Source organism: Protomyctophum bolini (assembly GCF_963924005.1).
Source record: "Protomyctophum bolini genome assembly, chromosome: 16".
Lineage (NCBI taxonomy): Eukaryota > Metazoa > Chordata > Actinopteri > Myctophiformes > Myctophidae > Protomyctophum > Protomyctophum bolini.
In genome coordinates this window covers 16995617-17015813 of record NC_137877.1, presented here as the reverse complement: position 1 = coordinate 17015813, position 20197 = coordinate 16995617, and the positions used below count along the sequence as shown (strand labels likewise).

Here is a 20197-nt window from a genome sequence, read left to right as displayed (position 1 = left end):
AATGAACTGAACATCGGATTCACTGAAAGATTTGCAGAAGCCAAGCGACTCATTGTGAGCTTGTAGATTTGCTATTTTAGGCAAGCGACAGCGTCGTACGGGCGGCGAAGTATTGTCGATTTGAATCGTCTCCTTGGTTGAGTTCAGAAATAGGTGCTACGCTACGGACTGCACGGTTTATGCTGCATGCTGGCAGAACTGACTCCATCCTCCAGAGCAGTGTTTTTCAACCAGTGGTCCTTGAGGGGGTTCCAGGTGCTCCCAAGATATATGGGGGCGTTGGTAACCAAATGGACCCTTATTAGATCTGTAACTCTTGAGAGTGTGAAATGAAACCAAATGGACCCATAAGGGTCCGTTTCGTTTCATTTTACGCTCTCAAGAGTTAAATTGATGTTAAACATCTGTATTACTTAATTTGCAATTAGTCTACACAAGTAGAGAATGTAGCCAAATTATTACTTACTTACTTACTTACTTACTTACTTACTTAGGCCTTTAAATTCCCTGAGGAACATAGGCCATTGATGAGTCTCCTCCATCCCCTTCGGTCTTGTGCCCTCCGTTCCAGTTGTTGCCATGACAGCCCTTGTGCCTTCATCTCCTGCTCTGTAGTTCTTCTCCAGCTGGCTCTAGGCCTTCCTCTCTTCCTCTTGCCTTGCGGGTTCCATGTTGATGCAGGTTTCGTGATTGATCTATTGTGTCTTCGCAGTGTGTGTCCTATCCATGTCCATTTCCTCCTCCTGATCTGTGCTTCTATCGTGTCTTGTGTAGTGAGGTCCCACAGGTTGGCATTGGATATGGTGTTGGGCCAGTAGACTCCTAGGAGGCGTCGGAGGTAGCGATTGAAGAATGTCTGTATTTTGTTGAGTATGTTGGTAGTTATCTTCCAGGTTTCAGAACTGTATAGTAGGGTGGATTTGACGTTTGAGTTGAAGATCTGCAGTTTGGTCTTGCGTGATATGTTTTTTGCTTTCCAGATTTTGAATGTGATCCTTGCTTTTCCGATTCTAGCAGTGACATCCTCCTCCGTTCCTCCGTCCACAGCAATTATGCTTCCTAGATGTAAAACTGGCTACCTACTCTAGCTGGTTTTGGTCCATGGTTATTGGGGAGTTGTTTTTATTGTTTATTGTCTCATTACCTTGGTTTTTGATTTTGAGGCCAAGCGAAGCAGCTGCTTTCACAAGCTTGGATGATTTTTCTTGCATCTGTTGGTGTGTGTGTGATAGAAATGCTAGTTCGTTAGCAAAAAAAAAATATTGGCAAAACACTACGATTTGGATGATAATATTTATAATGTTAATAGAACAAAAACGTGTTCTTTGTGAAGCTGCATTTAAGTAATATTATGTTAGTTCCATTGATCCAAGCCAGAACACAATCAATTGATCACTAAAATAAACCACATTTAAATTACTTCCTTGGCCTGTAGCGGTTAGTGTGCAGAAAATATGTAGTGCTAAACGGTCCGAGACAGACGGAGACAGATCTCTTCTGGACAGTCGGCTAGATCCGTAAAAAACTTCGGAGTCTTTACTATTTCCCACACAAACACGTCACGTGCACATTCTGATCTATTTGTGCACTGTGGCATGAAGGAAGACAGACAGGAATACATTTGAATAGCTGACTGCTCACATTCTGCACCATGCCGTGTCACGAACAAGGGATCATGCACACACACACACACACACACACACACACACACACACGTGCATGTAGTTCAGAGTCACATATCGTGTGTGTGTGTGTGTGAGTGTGTGAGTGTGAGTGTGTGTGTGAGAGAGAGTGATGAAGGCCCAGTAGGAGACATTAGAAAATGAGGTCTTTAACGTGAAGCTTTGATTGAGAGTCCCACAGCAAGGGGCTCTCTCTGTCTGCTTCTCTTGTTCTCTCTCTCTCTCTCTCTCTCTCTCTCATATGCACACACACACACACTATGAGCTTTTCAATCAGTTTTCCCTCTCTGTAAAAGTTTGCGCTCTCTCTCTCTCTCTCTTTCTCTTTCTCTCACCTCTCATGTTGCATTCACATGGGCAGATTACATTATGCAGTCTACCATTCATTGTCAATGGAAGCCAGTGTCTGGGTTGTGCTCACCCCAGCCCCGGCGCCTTGCTGCTGCTGGGGTCCACTAAGCCGCATTGGAGGGTGTCGTGGGGGGGAGGGGTGCGGGGTGCATTGCTCAAGGGCACCTTGACAGGAGTTACTGCTGGAGAAGGAAGCACTAATTGTATACTCTCCCTAGCCCCACATGTCGACTGTCTGACGCCTCATAATACATTTTCAAATACCAACATTGTCTTCACCCTTCACGATGCACAACAAGGTGTCCCAATATAAAAAATAGAGCCGAGATATTTTCCAATATTGACACGTCAGAGTGCATTATCTCTACTGTGTGTGTGTGTGTGTGTGTGTGTGTGTGTGTGTGTGTGTGTGTGTGTAGCAGATCTATAAGCCCACAACGTCTAGCTTCGCGCCACGTTTTGAGCTTGTATATAGGCTATTTTCACTACTTCAAACATTAGTTTTCTAATTTATGGAAATTCTTATGGAAAAAAATATCATTGAATTTGTTTTGAAATCACAGGGGAAAGAAATGCTTTTGGTCATGTGTTGAAATTATAATAAAAAAATTAAAATTAAATAAAGGTACGCATAAAGACCCACAAAAGGGTCCCGACCCACTGTTTGGGAGCCAGTGATTTGAGAGGCCCAAATGTGTTGTAATGTGTTGCCGAATGATCTATTGGTCTTTCCTGTTAGGATCACAGTCTCGCGTGGTAGGACTGTTGCCTTTCCTGTTAGGATCACAGTAGTCTCGTGTCTTTCCTGTTAGGATCACAGTAGTCTTGTGTCTTTCCTGTTAGGATCACAGTAGTCTCGTGTCTTTCCTGTTAGGATCACAGTAGTCTTGTGTCTTTCCTGTTAGGATCACAGTAGTCTCATGTCTTTCCTGTTAGGAGTCTCGTGTGGCCAGACTGTTGCCTTTCGCTATTTCCAAATGCTTCCATCATACTGTATCATTATTATCTAATCATATACAGTCTGGAGCATGGAAGCTCTGATCATGAACAAGCGATAAAGCAGAAGTGAAGCCTCCTCCCCACTTCCGTTTTTTCTTTACAGTGGTGCAAATTTATCCCAATATGAATCTAAATCTTCATACCTTGTTGTTTTATAGCAGAAATGGAAATGAAAGAATAACATGTCAAGATATATTTAAATATATTTTCGTGAACGGAAATGGCAGCTTCCTTTGCTCGGATTTCGGGAAGTGTAGTTCCAGACTCTATATAGCGTTCAGAGATTGTGGAAGAGTTGTCTGGCTACGTGAGCCTATAGGATCACAGAGGCCTTTCCTTCAGCCGTGCTTCGGCTTTACCTCCAGTTCAGCAGGCCATCCTGTGGATTATCGGGCACGGCGCCAGTGTGTCCACAGTGCAGCAGCCTGTGTGTGCGTGTGCGCGTGTGCAGTGTTTATTCCACCGTTAAGGAATGCGCCTGTCGGACCAGACAAGTCAGATGACTGCTCCTGCTGTGGCGAGCGCCCGGTCATGAGTTAAGCACAGCTTGTAACACCGGTGGGTTTCCCACTGTGTGTGTGTGTGTGTGTGTGTGTGTGTGTGTGTGTGTGTGTGCACGTGTGTACGTGTGTGTGTGCATGCGTGTGTGTGTGCTTCTGTCTACAAGGATTTGATTCATTTCAGATGAAATTTGTCACGGGGTTCAAGATAATGCAGATTCCTACTGTGGTTTAAGGATATACATCACAGAGCATGCTACTGTATACATATTCACACACACGCACTGACCCTCTCTAACTTTCTCTGTGTGTGTGTGTGTGTGTCTCTCTCTCGCTCTCTCTCTCTCTCTCTCTCTCTCTCTCTCTCTCTCTCTCTCTCTCCGCTTCATTAAGTAGCTTTGTGTGTGCCTGGCTGGTTCGGTGCCTGGGTATGAGCACGAAAATAGCATTTAGTTGGTTTTCAAAACCAAGCGTCACTGTTTTGCAGCCTAACACACACACACACACACACACACACACACACACACACACACACACACACACACACACACACACACACACACATACATACTTCATTTAACTGTATACAGTATATGATGATTTTAGGTGTATCAGTACAGTACAGTAGCCTACAGTAGAGGGACCACCTGGGGACCCCCACATGGTAACTCTGTCATTTCTCGACCGTTTTGGACGTGGGGCGGCTCACCAGAACCAGGCCGGCACCCTGGAAGTCCTTCCTGCGGGTCTGGAAGTTCCGGGAAGCCCCCACACGGAGCTGCACTACTTACTTTATAATACGGGTGTGATTTTTATGCTCCTCTTTAAACAAGAAAGGACTAATAGATGAGTACAAATTAAATATATAACCCACAAAGAAAAAAAAGACAACAGACAGTCAGACACCTCTACACTTCCAGTATCATGCTCTTAATGTATTTTTTTTTGTCTTAAAAGCTAGCTAGCTATAGCACCTCTCTCTCTCTCTCTTGAGTTGTTGATGTGCAGTTACTGACCGGGAGGTTGGAGGCCACTTGCCAGAGGTATCATATGGCACGAACGCTTAATTGCATACAGTATGTGAGTACAATTGTGAGGCTAATATTGGTTGCATAGCATTTGTGTCTAATTTACACCCCCAGCATTCACACACACGCAGACACACACACACACACACACACACACACACACACACACACACACACACACACACAGTGACGAGCTATAAAGATGAAAGATTGTCAGTGGTAAAGTTACTTAAGTACTGTACTTTGAGGTATTTGTACTTTACTATTCATTTCTACTCCACTACATCTCAGATCCAAATATTGTACTTTTGGTACTTTAAGTAGATTTTGACGCCAATAATGTACTTTTACTCAAGTACATTTTTTATTATACAGACTTTCACTTGTAACGGAGTACTTCTACATTGCAGTAATGATACTTTTGCTTCAGTAAATGTGAGTACTTTTTCCACCCCTGGAAGATCGTCACATAAAAGTCAAAGGACTGCTCCCTCCAGAGGTGAGAGACAGCCACATGACATAATGGGCGACTCTTATCTCGTTTTGGAGAGGTCCGTTTGGTGCCAGGCAGAAGACAGGAAGCTACGCTGGCTAGGCGTCTAGGCCCCTGTCCCCGACTCCGCACACAGCACTTCATCCTCTCTCGCACTTCATTCCCGCGGGAGTGAGAAGCATCTCTCGGTACACTCACTCAACCCTACCAAAACAAGAGGGGATCGAAAAATGTACTTGTGGAGCACTTTGCGGAGAGTGGAGCATATGGTGTGTACGTCAGACACAGACTTGTTTTGATGGAGTGTGTTTGGACTGAACTGAAGTGAGCTGTATTTATGGTGGGAAAAAGGAAAAGAACCCAGTCTCTCACATTTTTCTTTTTTTTAAGTGTATAACAGTGGTTTTCATACTTTATCATGTCAAGGTCCCTCAAAATTAATATACATTTGGCTGTGCATGAGTGGACGCCCATCTGAAAATATTTGATGCCACGCTCTCCTAGACCATTTTCAAATAGCCGATGCACCTATAGGGTTAAAGACAAGTGGTTGAACTGCGCCTTTGATGCTATATTAACTAATTGTGCTGGTGACTCCGCAAGGACTCATTTAGAGAACCTCTGCTGTAGTTTATATACATATAACCTGTTATGGCTCTTTCGAGGACTACTGGTTCTTTGCATTATATTAGGTAGCCTCAAAATGATCTATACTCGTAGGAGGTCGAACAAGGAAGCTCTGTGTTCAGAAACGGTGGCACAGTTGGTAGTGCTGTCGCCTCACAGCTAGAAGGTCCTGGGTTCGATGCCCGCTCGGGACGCTGTGGGTGCTGGCAGCGTCATCAGTGCCCATACCCAAGGTGGGGTTGGCGAAAGGGCCTTTCTGTGTGAAGTTTGCATGTTCTCCCTGTGTCCCCTAAAAACATGCAGTAATCCTGGTCTCTAAACTGCCTCCCCCTGGCCAGCCAGGGCGCCTGATGGAGGGGAAAGGAACTGGTTGGAATAACGTGTTCCTTCCACGCGCTACGTCCATCCAGGGAAACTCCCCCCTGTCAGTTGGGTAGGACCACTACCAGTTGACCTGTAGTAAGTCTCATGGTCGGGGGGGTAGGACCAAGTCTCATGGGATTTGGGATTTGTTTATAAACATTTTGGTATTTGTTTATAAACATTTGTGATTTGTTTATAAACATTTGGGATTTGTTTACAAACATTTGGGATTTGTTTATAAACATTTGGGATTTGTAAGTCTCATGGGGGGTGGTAGGACCACTACCAGTTGACCTGTAGTAAGTCTCATGGGGGGGGGGGGGGTAGGACCACTACCAGTTGACCTGTAGTAAGTCTCATGGTCGGGGGGGTAGGACCAAGTCTCATGGGATTTGGGATTTGTTTATAAACATTTTGGTATTTGTTTATAAACATTTGTGATTTGTTTATAAACATTTGTGATTTGTTTATAAACATTTGTGATTTGTTTATAAACATTTTGGGATTTGTTTATAAACATTTGGGATTTGTTTACAAACATTTGGGATTTGTAAGTCTCATGGGGGGGGTAGGACCACTATCAGTTGACCTGTAGTAAGTCTCATGGTCGGGGGGGTAGGACCAAGTCTCATGGGATTTGGGATTTGTTTATAAACATTTTGGTATTTGTTTATAAACATTTGGGGTTTGTTTATAAACATTTGTGATTTGTTTATAAACAGTTATGATTTGTTTATAAACATTTGTGATTTGTTTATAAACATTTTGGGATTTGTTTATAAACATTTGGGATTTGTTTACAAACATTTGGGATTTGTTTATAAACATTTGGGATTTGTAAGTCTCATGGGGGGGGTAGGACCACTACCAACTTGTAAAGGAGCAACTTGGACACTCAGGCATGAAGGAAGCATGAGTTCAAGTTCCGTTGCTCTCCCCATGTCCCCCATATATGGGGACTAGGTTGGGTGTGTAGAGCCCGTGGGATAAAAAAAGAAAGAAAAAAAGAAAAGAAACGCAGGACTAGATCAGGGCTCAAAGTGAGTGCCGTACGTGGCACCCTAAACATTAAATCTTTGTTTTATGTCCTCCCCTGACATGGATGCAATTGTTACTCTCTCTTGAGTTAACTTTAATATTTAACTATGACTCTTTATTTATATGATATCATCAAAACAATGTCAAGGACCATCTTAAGAGATGTTGTGGTTCCAATTGGTTTTATTTTGACGTGGCTAACTCAATTGTTTTGATTTGGGTCAGCATAGACCAAATCAAAACAGACAAATTGTTGTTGTTTTTTATCCAAAAGTGGGCATAATTGTATTATTTCCTAATGACAAATTCATAAGAAATCACAGCTTTATAATCAGTCCTGGATCAATGACGTCATGCAGTTAAAGATGGAAACATTGAACTTCCTACAATCCTTTATAGTAAATGACCCTGTGAGCAAGATCTTCCAATAATATAAACAATAACATATCTTGGAAATAATAAAGTGTGCTTGTGTTTTGAACGATAAACCTATATAGATTTATATGGACACCCCAAACAAATTGATGGTTGTTGTTGCCACAGCACACCCCTGGAAAATCAATGTTTTATTTTAGATACCGGCCCTCATGTCTAGACTGCCACGGTTTGACTGGCTGGTCATTATTATGTAATACTCATTTAGCTGTCAGGATAAATGGTTTGTGGGTCTTCCTGTTTCTCTGCATGCTATACTCTCAACTGGTAATCTGTAGCTCTTGGCCATCGCAATCTATCCCTGCTACCACCTGCTTTTTTCTCAGGTCTAGTGATGCTGATCCTGGTTGTCCCCAGAACCAATAAGTGCCGAACCTGAGGAGATGGTAGCCTGGTCTGGTTCCAGAGTACAGACAAATCTGCCATTGCCCGAGGCAGATTAGTGATATTGTCTGGCTACGCGAGGCTATAGGGAGATAAGGGCTTTAACACTCAAAGCCCACTCTTTCAGACTTTCCTTCCCTGCCTAATCGTGTTTCTGCTAAAAAAATATGTTTTTTGTTTTCCTTTAATTAAACAATTGTTATTGTAATCTTTACAACAACACTTTACAATGTGAAGCATCTTTGAGTACATAGAAAAACACTAAAAGTCTGATATTATTATTATTAATAATAATTATTATCATTATAAATATCTCCTTGGCTCTTTACAATCAGTGTTCTGCTCTATTGTTTCACAGTGTTTAAAAAAAAGATACAAAGTTACACAGCTATTTGTAGCTTTGCATCTTTGTAGCTGAAGTTGAAACCAGCTATTTTGAAACCATCTATTTTGCAGCTGTTGTATAGCTTTTGCAGCAGCTGCTTAATGTGGGATGTATCTTTGATTCTTCAGGTCGCGACGCTGGCTTCCATTGACAATAAAATGGTAGACTGTATCTTTGCATCTGCCTGTGTGACCGCAGCATTAGGCCCAGCCCTATAGTAACGCCATATGCATGCACAATGGCCAGTTGGGTGGATGGATTTGACCGTGACATTAATCAAACTATTTCACGTGATTTTAGTAATATTATAACTTGTTTTAACACAGCTTTCTATCATTGCATATTTTTCTGTGTATTGCAATGCTGTTGATCTAGGAGAACTACCAATACGTATGCCCAATGTCTGTACCCACCACCGCTGGTCACCTGGTTGTTTTCTTTCCTCTTTTCTGTGGGTTGTCATTCTTTCATAGCACCATATTACTGGCTAATGGTTTTCGCTTGCAGTTTAATAAGCACAATGTTGTAGTTGTGCTACTATTGGTTTAAGGGCTACAGAGTCAAATTTAAGAATGTCATGTTGTCTTTGATACCTTACAGAGAACAGTGAACTATAAAGCAGCAGGGGGTAAATGTTTTGTAATCTAAATGTCTACAAGAAATGTGCGAAGAGAGTGAGACGCAGAAAACCCCATTTCAGTGGTTCTAAAACTTTACTTCCCTTTTTTAATTTTCCATGTGTTGGTTGTGAGTGTGAAGAGTTTCTTTCATTTCATAGTTGATTGATTTTCACCTCGACATATACAGTACCATGATGAGATTTCTAAAGACAACCAGTGTGATCCTGGACATTATGATCCTGCTATCTGGTGGTGAGAACACTTTGAAATGCTTTCATATATTTTCACAGTGTGTCAGAGAAGTCAAATACTGTGTTGAACAGCTGGTTACTGTAATGTTGTGGTTTATAGACATGTAAAATGATTGTGATAAATAAATAAATCATCCTAAAATTTGCCATTTTTGTTGACAGCTTTGTTAATTTATTTTGTCTTTTACAGCTGTTCGTAGTGGTGATACTGGTGAGTGTTTAAGTTTTTCACTGATTTTGAAGCCCAATGATTACCCCCCCCCCCCCCCCCCCCCCCATGGTATCTATTTTATTTTATTTTTTGTGTGTGAAAAGTCATGATGAAATATGAAAGACGAGTACCTCAAGTTGCCATGTATTGATGTATTTCAATCTATTTTGAGTATTTTTTATGTAGCCTAATATTTTACATTGAGTTTAGTGATGGTGTGACAAAATGGATGTTTAGTGTTCTAGGGTTAAATACGTACAAATATACACTTTTATGAATAAAAAGGAAATCATCATATGTACAGTTAAAGAAAGTAAGAAAAGGGGAAAAACATGTACAGAATGGAAAGAAATAGGGGGGGGGGGGGGCTTTTTTCAAATTGCAGACTCCCCGTAAGTGCTTTTTAGAGCTGTTTTGAAGGAGTCTAGGGATTCACATTTCTTAATGGCCGTTGGTAGGGCATTCCACATTTTAGTGGCATAGGAGCATGTTTGAGCTGGGTTGCACGTGGTTTGTTGAGCTCCCTCTGATGTTGTGATTGTGGTCCTTGACACTAAGGAAGTATTTTGACAGGAACATGGGTATCTTAGTGGTGTAGCGAATCTTGTAGACCAGGCCCATTTCAAGTTGCTGTACTCTGTCGTCAACCGTAAGCCATTCCAGCCTATCAAAATGGGCAGGGGTGAGGTGGGTTCTGGGAGTAAATCTTGTCACAGGAAGGATTTTCCTCCAAGATGGAACCTATAGGTGTAATATATAGCATTGTCTAAAATGTAGTTTGTACTTGTAGATTCCATCTCATACTTGGAGAGTCCTATTCATACTCCAGTTGTGATAAAGGTGACCACCACAGTGGTTGGGAAAACTACAACATGACGTCTTGCGGCAGCTGTGATAAGTGACTCACCTTATCACCTAAAACTGAGTATGAATAGGCCTTGAGAAACAGAGATGATAAAAACACCTATTATAATCTTCCTCCAATAGATGGTCCCAAGAATGTCATTTTGAATGTGACTCCATCAGAACATGTTTTCGAAGGAAGCTCAGTCACTTTCACCTGCAGCAGCAATGATTCAAATCCATCAATCCAGAGCTACACCCTTTTCAAAGACACAACTATAGTGGCACAGAAGAAGATAAAGACCAGTGTTGGTAAGTGATGAGAGTAAAGGAGTAATAACTAATTATTACTATAACGATTTCAATAAGAATAATACAGTAATACACATTTTTCGGCCCAAATTGATCCCAGTCTAAGATATTATTAATTTAATTTAACAGGGTACACAGTTAACCAATGTAACGGACGGATAATGAGTTATTTATGCCAGGGAGTTACCCACTGAGAATGTTTCAGGCTAAAATACATCTAAATGGCCATCTAAAAATGGGTTATAACAGGTCTAAAAATGAACATTTCAAAAACAGCTAATCAACGTCTCTAAGCTAAGCCTAGACCGCTAAGAAACTTTCATTTTTGCACCAGGTATAACCCACTTTTAGATGGACGATAATAGCCGACTCAATGCTCAATGGGAATGAGTAAAGTAATAATATTACTTTTGGAACAGAATAATGAGTAACAAGTTATTACTTTTTTAGCAAGCACATTGAAGACCATATCTAACATCAAATCCAGCGACAGTGGAAGATACCAATGTCAGGCAAAGAACAACATCGCTACGGTCAATTCACCTGAAGTCACCGTTGATGTTCACTGTGAGTGTTCACTGTTGAATTGAATTAACAACAAATTATATTGATGGACTCCAGTCTTATTCATTTCACCAAGGCTGGTGTAATGTTGGAAAAATAACATTACAGCGTACACTTTGTAAATGATTTCCAATGTTTATTTCATGTTCATAGACCCTCCACAAAATACATCAGTATCAATGGATCCACCATATGTTGTTGAGGGCAACAAAGTGACTCTGACCTGCAGCAGTGATGCCAACCCACCAGTAGACATCTACACCTGGTACAGAGACAGTGGAAGGAGCTCCATCTCCACTGGTCCTCAGCTGGTGAAGGAGAATGTGTCTCTGCAAGACTCTGGACAGTACACCTGCCACGTGACAAACAAACATAGATCCCAAATGTCATCACCACACTCTCTACATGTGCATTGTAAGTGAACTAACGTGATTTTTTTTTAAATAGTACAATAGTGTATAGTTCACTGTGTGTTAAGGTCCGATGTCTGAATGGGTTATCAGTTCAATGCAATGTCTAAACGTTTAGAGTTTGCTGAACCTGTCCATACCCGATTATTGATGACGCATCGCGGCTACAGTTGTAGCTTTGCTGAACCCAGCTCAGCCAGCCTCAATTTGTAGCTTTGTAGTTTTTGCAGCAGCTACAAACCTCGTATCATATGCATCATTGTATCTTCATGTTGCTGGCTTCCATTAACAATGACTGGTAGACTGTATCTTTGCATCTGTGAACGCAGCATAACATCATAAATCACATTTCCTCCAACAGATGGTCCCAAGAAGGTTACTCTGCTAATCAGTCCATCGTACGTTCTTGAAGGAGATTCGGTCACTTTCACCTGCACTAGTGACGCCAACCCCAAAGTAGAACCAGGACAGTACTTTCTGTACAGGAATGATGATGTTGTGAAAGAAGAAGCTCAGAGTCACAACATTTCTGACGTCCAGAAACACCACAGCGGGCAGTACAGATGTGTGGCTGTCAACCACGTCAACAGAGCCACTTCTGCTTCAGTACAGTTTGAAGTTCACCGTGAGTAGTATAATGCTCAGGTTTGCACTGTCCCTTCTTCTGAGGATGTGGTGGTTGGTAGGGTGGGTGGGAGAGGGTGAGCAAGCTGTCTGTGTTGTGTATATGTATACATCTGTATATTATATGTATATGTATCTGTATCTGTGTATTGTATGTTTTTTCAGTATGTATTTTATGTAATAGATTTTGAATAAACTAATGGCTTTCTCTGTGCCTTGCTTCACCTAACAGTGAGGCCGTCAATATCAGTGAATCCACCAGGAAAAGTAGCTGAGGGCAGCAAAGTGACTCTGACCTGCATCAGTGATACCAACCCACCAGTAGACATCTACACCTGGTACAGAGACAGTGGAAAGAGCTCCATCTCCACTGGTCCTCAGCTGGTGAAGGAGAACGTGTCTCTGCAAGACTCTGGACAGTACACCTGCCAGGTGACAAACAATCATGGATCCTATAGATCATCACCACACTCTCTAGATCTTCAATGTAAGTCTATTTTTTTAATATATAAAATAAAATAAATTACAGATCAAAAAACAGCGTGTACAACGATAACAACGATATTGAATACTACAAAGGATTTTTTTTTGTATTATCCTTTTAGCCTTAATGTCTTTCTGTACCATGTGCTGTTTGGATTTCAGACTAATAAAGTATTCAATCAATCAATCAATCAATCAATATTTGCTGAAGTGTGTGTTTTTACTGTGTTTTTGTCATCAGATATTTGAATAATGTTAAGAGGGTTAACAAACATTATTGTAAAAATGACATTGATCTTTATCCAACAGATGGTCCCAAGAATGTCACTTTGTCAGTGAGTCCATCAGGAGATGTTGTCATGGGAAGCTCACTCACGTTCACTTGCAGCAGTGGTTCAAATCCACCGTTATACGTCCTTTTCAAAGACCGGTTTGAAGTGACACGGAAGGACATACATACCATCTCTAACGTCCAATCCGGTGACAGTGGTAGATACCACTGTCAGGCAAGGAACAAGATTGCCACTGTCAATTCACCCGAAGTCTCTGTTGATGTTCACTGTGAGCTTTTAATCTACCGTAATTAATATCACAATGGTATTGATGGGGGGGGTGTGTGTGTGTGTGTGTGTGTGTGTGTGTGTGTGTGTGTGTGTGTGCTGTAAGACACCACACTACTCAAAGTGTGCATTATTGTTATTGTTCACCCCTATACTGTTGCCTATTCCTTATAGGCATTCAGCAAATAATCTTAATTGAGCAAATCAATCTTTAATCCGCAGACCCGCCACAGAATACATCAGTATCAATGGATCAGCCAGACATTGTAGAGGGCTCTGAAGTGACTCTGACCTGCAGCAGTGACGCCAACCCACCAGTAGACATCTACACATGGTACAGAGACAGTGGAAAGAGCTCCATCTCCACTGGTCCTCAGCTGGTGAAGGACAATGTTTCTACTGCAGACTCTGGACAGTACACCTGCCAGGCGACAAACAATCATGGATCTCAAAAGTCCCCACCTAGTTTCATCGATGTTCTTTGTAAGTAAAAGACACCATGGTTACAATTACAGATTGGAATTTAATGTAATTAGTTTTCACCTCATTGGCACAACAAAATATAACATCTGGTACAATGTTATTTATTTGTGGGCTTTTCTTAATGTCAAGATGCACCAGTTAGCGTGTTGGTGGAGCTCAGTCCACCAGGCAGACCTCTAGAGGGCAGCAGTGTGACCTTGACCTGCAGCAGTGATGCTAACCCGCCTGCATGCCACCACACCTGGTACAAGAAGACTGGACCTCCTGGTTCCAGCTCCCTGGTCCAGGTAGGGTCAGTGGGAAAAGGGGAATATCCGCACTCTCTTAATAAAGTTTGAGTTTCTTTATTTCATAAAATCACATGCAGCATGAGCAGTCCATCTAGAGAAACGAACGTGTTTCGGCACGCAGGCCTTCCTCAGCGTTTCAAACTAGGGTATGTCTCATAGAGAAGACATATATATATATATAGGCTAGCTAAGCGACAGATCACAGCTGGGTCTCATTTGTGAAATCAATTAAATCAGTTTCATATACATAATACATTTCATATTCAGTATTAAGTTTTTCATATTTTACAATATTTACATATTCTTTCATCATAGATCATTAGTATCATAGATTCCAAACAATTACAGAAAGCAATTCAATAAAAGCTCTTCATTCATTCCTTTAGGAAACTCTGTATTTAAGAAGTGGATCCACCTATAACGCTTTTGTTGTTCCAGGTAGGGTCAGGCCAGGTTCTGGTTCTGACCTCTCTGCAAACCAACCAGACTGGACTGTACTTCTGCCAGACCAGCAACTCACTGGGAGAAAACAACTCTACTGATGTGCTGCTGCAGATGAACACAATAGACAGTGAGAATGCTACAATATGATGTACCTTAACAGTCTGCAACCAGCTATAGTAGCTTATTAATACATGGTCGAACTAATGGGAGGTAGAACCACAGGGAAGCCCCCCACAGTACTCCATGCAGGGTCTGGAAGAAAGCTGAATAATCTAAACTGATCCGAGGGGCCCATTGTCCATGGAGTGTTATTTTGCCTACTAAAGTAAATAACAGAGACAGATATTCATCTAAAATATAAAGCACCAGAAGAACTATATATACTGAAAACATTGTTCTTTCTATATTGATAATTAATTGTATGTATCCTGTCATTTTCTAGCAGTCGAACGTCTCATCCTTTGTGTTGTTACTGGAGTCAAGGTGTTGCCAGTGCTGCTATTTCCTTTGGTTATGTTGTGGATCTGGTGAGTTCTGTTTCCTTTGGTTATTTTGTGGGCCTGGCGAGTTCTGTCATCTTTTGTGTGCCAAAAGTAGTAGAAAATAGTAGATCTACAAACTGGAATGTGTCACATCGACGACACATTGTGAGCTTGTAGGTCTATTTTCAGCACATGACCCACTCGACAAAGTATAAATGTCAGTGTCAGTATGTCAGACTCAGCAAACATTGCAAAAATCTTTAAAAGCATAGTTGTTCCTCTTTAAAGTATTTTTTTGTATATTTTAAAGGAAACAACACTCCTGCAAGTACAAAACGGTGAGGAGATCTCATAGTTTTTCATTCTTTGCACTCATTTGTACTGTACATTTCCAGATATCGTGATACAAAGGACCATATCTATCTAAGTGTGTTGTCATTTTTCAGGAGGACAGTCTCCGGATGGTCCAGGATGTCAACGCCAGTGGAGGTGTTGGTCATAGAAGAGACTCTGTTTCCTCTGCTGGTCATGTCAACAGGGTTGTAGAAGACGAATGCAACGTGTAGTAGACATATAAAGCATGAAGACATTTAGAATAGAAAAGTGTTCAGTGTCTGCAACCAAACCAGTGGGCTGCCACCCTTAGATCTCCATAAGGAGCTGACCTGTTCTGACATTCCATAATGTTGTACTATGTCATCAAATGTCATCAAACCCTGTACACAAAAGACACACTCCATATATGACCAGTATACAGAATTTGTTCCATATGTTGATCTGACCCCCCCCCCCCCCCCCCCCCCATGCCAAAGCACCAGCGCTTGTCCAGCAGTCTGCCGTCACCCAGGTGGATGTGTGCATACTTCTCGCCCTCAGGGCGTCTTGTATTGTACTGGTATTATACTATCATTAAAATGTACAGCATGTCATCAAATACACAATGTGTGCACACTACCATGCTTTATCAAAACCTAAATGAGGAAGGAGCTCAAACAAACGTACAGTACCATGCACGTTTTAGTCAATGCACATCTTAACTGCACAATAGCATCCCTATAGTGTTAATTTAACTCCAAAGATAGTACAAATGTAACCAAATGGCCGTGAAAAGCTCCATTTGTTTTAACTGAAGATTACTCTTCTGAGTTAAATTGTACTGTGGGATGTCTGGCCAGTGATCCAGTAAATCCACCCAGCAGTAGCTGCACCTCACTAATGGAGCGTTGCCTAGTATACTGCTGCAAAATGTCAAATCAATGAATATTCATCATTGGATGTTACACTTTCCCCCAAACAAACAATTTCATGGCAATTATTGTATGGATCATGCATCATGCTGTAAAGCATCCAAACAAATAAAAGCCATTTTTAAATAACGCCGGCCATAAGCCAAGCCATCATCATACCACTTTAGGAATAGCACTGGGGTCCAATCCAGGAACTAAAGTACTACTATCAACTACTGGTACATTGAACGGTGTCGGGCAGCACTGTTAAATCAGCGCCGGGATTTCTTTCAAAATAATAATCGATAATCCCTCGTGTTCATATTTTAAACAAGAGGCATGTTGTCAGTAATGAAGAGCTTAATATATCCATCTGGTCAAAACCACGGAGAGCTCCCTAGATTAGGAGATACGAGCCTTTCTTTTTGAGTGGTAAACAGGGAAGTGAACGGCAGCACGCATGCGCAAACAGCAAGGAGTATGGTGCGTAAGGAGAGGCCAACCCCCCAAAAAAGGAAAAAAAGGAAAAAGTATGGGAAAATGGAAATACTCAAGTAAAGAAAAAGTACCTCAATATTGTACTTACTGTGAGTAAATGCATTTAGTTACTTCCCGCCACTGGTGGTCACACTCACAAGCCACATGGTAATAGATAATCGTTGGCTAATGGTGCCGGGGTTACACATGCAGCCGATGACAAATAACCTTTTGATTCCATTGGTAGTGTCTTCCCGTGTATCGGTCATTGAGACTGATGGGACGGTGTTAACTGCTAATAAAGTTCACACATGACTGAAGCGATTATTAATCTTGGTGAACGGGCTGTGTATGAATCAACGCCAGGCTCCACTGCGCTCTAATTGTAACTTGTGGAGCCTAAGTGGCGAAGCTTCCCCGGGAGGTATATGTGTTTATATTAATTCTGTATAGCAGTTTGGAGGTGTTTTATCCGTGCCTGAAATTGTGCACATACTCTTGTAGTTTAGGGGTGAAGTGTGTGTGTGTGTGTGTGTGTGTGTGTGTGTGTGTGTGTGTGGGTGTGTGGGTGGGTGGGTGGGCGGGCGGGCGGGCGGGCGGGCGTCTGTCTCTCGCGAGTTTGAGTCGTGTGTGTGTGTGGTCTGCATGGTTTGAGTTTTTGTGGTGTTGCTGCATGTTTGTGGGATTGATCAAAACATAGAAGTACAACGATAAAGAATAAATATACATTGGAAAATGGTTGAAAATAATGTAAAGTCTATATTTGTTTTGAACATGCAGATTTGTACATCATTATCAGACCTACCATGTCTTTGCCAAAAAATATCTGATTTACAAGCAAACAGTGTGTCACGACCAAACGAAAGCAACGCATCTTAGGTGGTCCTCAGACGAGCCCTCCATCGTTGCTTCCAGTCATCCCGATTCTCCATACATCTGGCCAGCTTGTTGGTACTTTGCACTCCTGCGTCTTTCATGAGTACATCCACTATGTTAATGTGGGACGTCATCGTGGCCGGTGCCTGTGTGTTGGTTTCCGATAGCACTTCTTTGCTGGCTGGCAGCTCTTAGTGTCTTTGGCAGTGTCTCCTGGCTGCTATTTTCTGGCTCACCCTTGGCATTCCATCATACAGGTTCTTGTTGGTAACCTGTGTACTCTGTGTAGCACCCATCTAGAGACTTCTGCTGGGTTGGCTTCAGGGTCCAGCATTCACTGCCGAACAGCTTGTAGATGTTCGGATGTTCCCCCCAGAATATAGATACACCTGGGGTGTAACCTGGTTAACAAAGGTGGTATTTTAATCCATTCCCCACAGGTTCATAATCCCACATCACAGATTGTGCTCCAAAATTGACCAGCGACATCTAACTGTTTGTCTGTGCTGTGTCACATCTTTGGGATAAGAACAGAACATAAAATATTAATTGGGTTCCTTTTTTGTTCCTCTAATATTAATGTTGCATGCATGGTTACATTTTAATGACAACCGGAGAGGTGTGTGTGTGTGTGTGTGTGTGTGTGTGTGTGTGTGTGTGTGTGTGTGTGTGTGTGTGTGTGTGTGTGTGCGTGTGTGCGTGCGTGCGTGCGTGCGCGTGTGCGTGCATGCGTAGACATTTGCATATCGTCGCTGTCCGATTGAAACCTTGCATGTCCAAAACTGTTCCAACGGATCCACTATAGTTATTTAGTCTCAAGCTGTACTTCAATACTTTATAAAAAAATACTTTTTTATAAAGTCTAAAAAACCCACAAACACTCTTTTCAGAAATAGCAAACAAATAGCAAGGTCACACTTTATGACAAGTTCTACACTTAATGTCGCAAGCTTGGAGATCTGCTATTCGGCTATACTTTTGTGTGAAGTAGGGCATTCATTTATGGGTGGGTGTTGAAAGATGGAGATACGAGGTTTCTGCCAGACAGGACAGCATGCGTGCCATATGGCAGTCTACCAGAGAGGTATTAATGACTTGTCCCGTCGAGCATCTGGGATGCTGGCCAACAGGGGGTGCTGTGGAACGAGTGGCTTCCTGGGGCTCTGGCTGGCACACATGGACAGACAGACAGTGCATGGTGCTCTAAAATAACTCTTGTCTCATTCTCACTGTGCCCTCCCTGGCCAAGCGGCAGCCATGACACTACACACACTTACTTTTTGAAGTTTCTTTTTGTCGGTATTTGTCGCTTGCAGCGAGGTCACTATAGCCCAACCCTTCAGGTATAAAACTGATGGGTTGGTTCCACCACTTTACTCCTATCAACCTACTTCTCTGCCTCTTGAGAAAGCAGAAGGGAAGTCTGAATGACTATCTTCTTCGAGTTACTTATACAACTGAGGTTACTGAAGTAACCCGAAGTTGCAATCCCCTCAAAGAGAGGGGATCATAACACTCCCGTATGATCACCCCGGCTGATAGGACCAATCCAAGGTCTTCCAAGAGACACATGTACGCGTCCAATGAGCATAGCGTGTGTGTACTCCCGTAAAGAGACAGCAAAAGAGCTGCCCAGGCCCCCGGCCTGGCAGTGATCAGACCCCTTCCAGGGAGCTGATAGGCCCAAGTGCTATAAGCTATAGCGATAGAAAGCTGGAGGGGAAAACGAGAGGGCGTGATGTCTACTCAAGTTACCCGGAGGCGCCAAATGCAGCTAACGGCTAGAGGCCAAGCTAGGATTAGCAAGAGAAGCTAGCTAACAACAACAAGAAGCGAGTAACTAAGTTGGTAGGCTATAGTAAGGACAAACAACAAGTCCCCTGACTGCCCGCCTGGGTTTTAATGTCCGTGTAAACTTACAGTTACTTTCTGCGAGACGCTCGTGATCAGAAAACATTGCCTTGGGGCTGCGAATTTCCAGGTACAAGTCGGTTTTAAACTTCGGCAAAAGATGTGGAACCAGCGGTGGAACCAACCCATCGGTTTAAGGGGTTGTGCTAGTGACCTCGCCGCGAGTGACAGCTACACAATCCAATAAAGTTTGCTCGTGAGTGTATGCAAAGCTCTGTGCGTCTGCCCCATCTAGTGGCTGGACCCCAACTGACTTTCTTCGAGAGGAACTTATGCAACTTAAATATCTAGCATCTCTGTCAAAAGCACTCTGTCAAAGGCACACACACACACACACACACACACACACACACACACCCACACACACACACACACACACACACACACACACACACACACACACACACACACACACGTACTGTATACACACACATACTGTATACACACATGCAAGGCTCCAAGTAAGGGGTTCAGTGTCTTGCTCAAGGACCCTTCGACACTAAGCCCCGATGGGGCCGCAGGGATCAAACCATGAACCTTAATTCCCATTCAGCCGCTCTACTGGGCCAATGCCGCCACCTCAAGAGAGTACGGAGACAAAACCAGAGGGGGTGTTCTAATGTAACACCGGGAAACATCCAGAATAATAAGGCTCATTGAAAAACAAGTTGACTCCTTAGATTGCTGACATTTATAATAATGACTATGTAAATGCTAGTTCATGAATAAAAGATAGCGTTTGGGGGGTGGTGGTGTGTGCGGGGGGGGGGGGGGGGTCTTTGCCACAGCATTGGAGGAGAAAATGTCAAATAAAATGGAGTGCAGCGCGGATTAGACTTTGTGTT

At 42.4% G+C, this 20197-nt stretch overlaps 1 protein-coding gene across 1 annotated transcript; it reads left to right on the top strand.

Annotated features, from left to right (window-relative positions):
* Nucleotides 1-13075: 13075 nt before the first annotated feature.
* On the top strand, nt 13076-15428 carry LOC308330853 (B-cell receptor CD22-like; the record flags this gene model as incomplete). Its single annotated transcript, XM_080785928.1, has 7 exons — nt 13076-13164; nt 13386-13646; nt 13776-13933; nt 14375-14507; nt 14823-14907; nt 15173-15200; nt 15309-15428. The coding sequence occupies exons 2-7, from the start codon at nt 13412-13414 to the stop codon at nt 15426-15428; spliced, it is 759 nt and encodes a 252-aa protein (XP_080642054.1). The 5' UTR covers nt 13076-13164; nt 13386-13411.
* Between the last annotated feature and the right edge of the window lie 4769 nt (nt 15429-20197).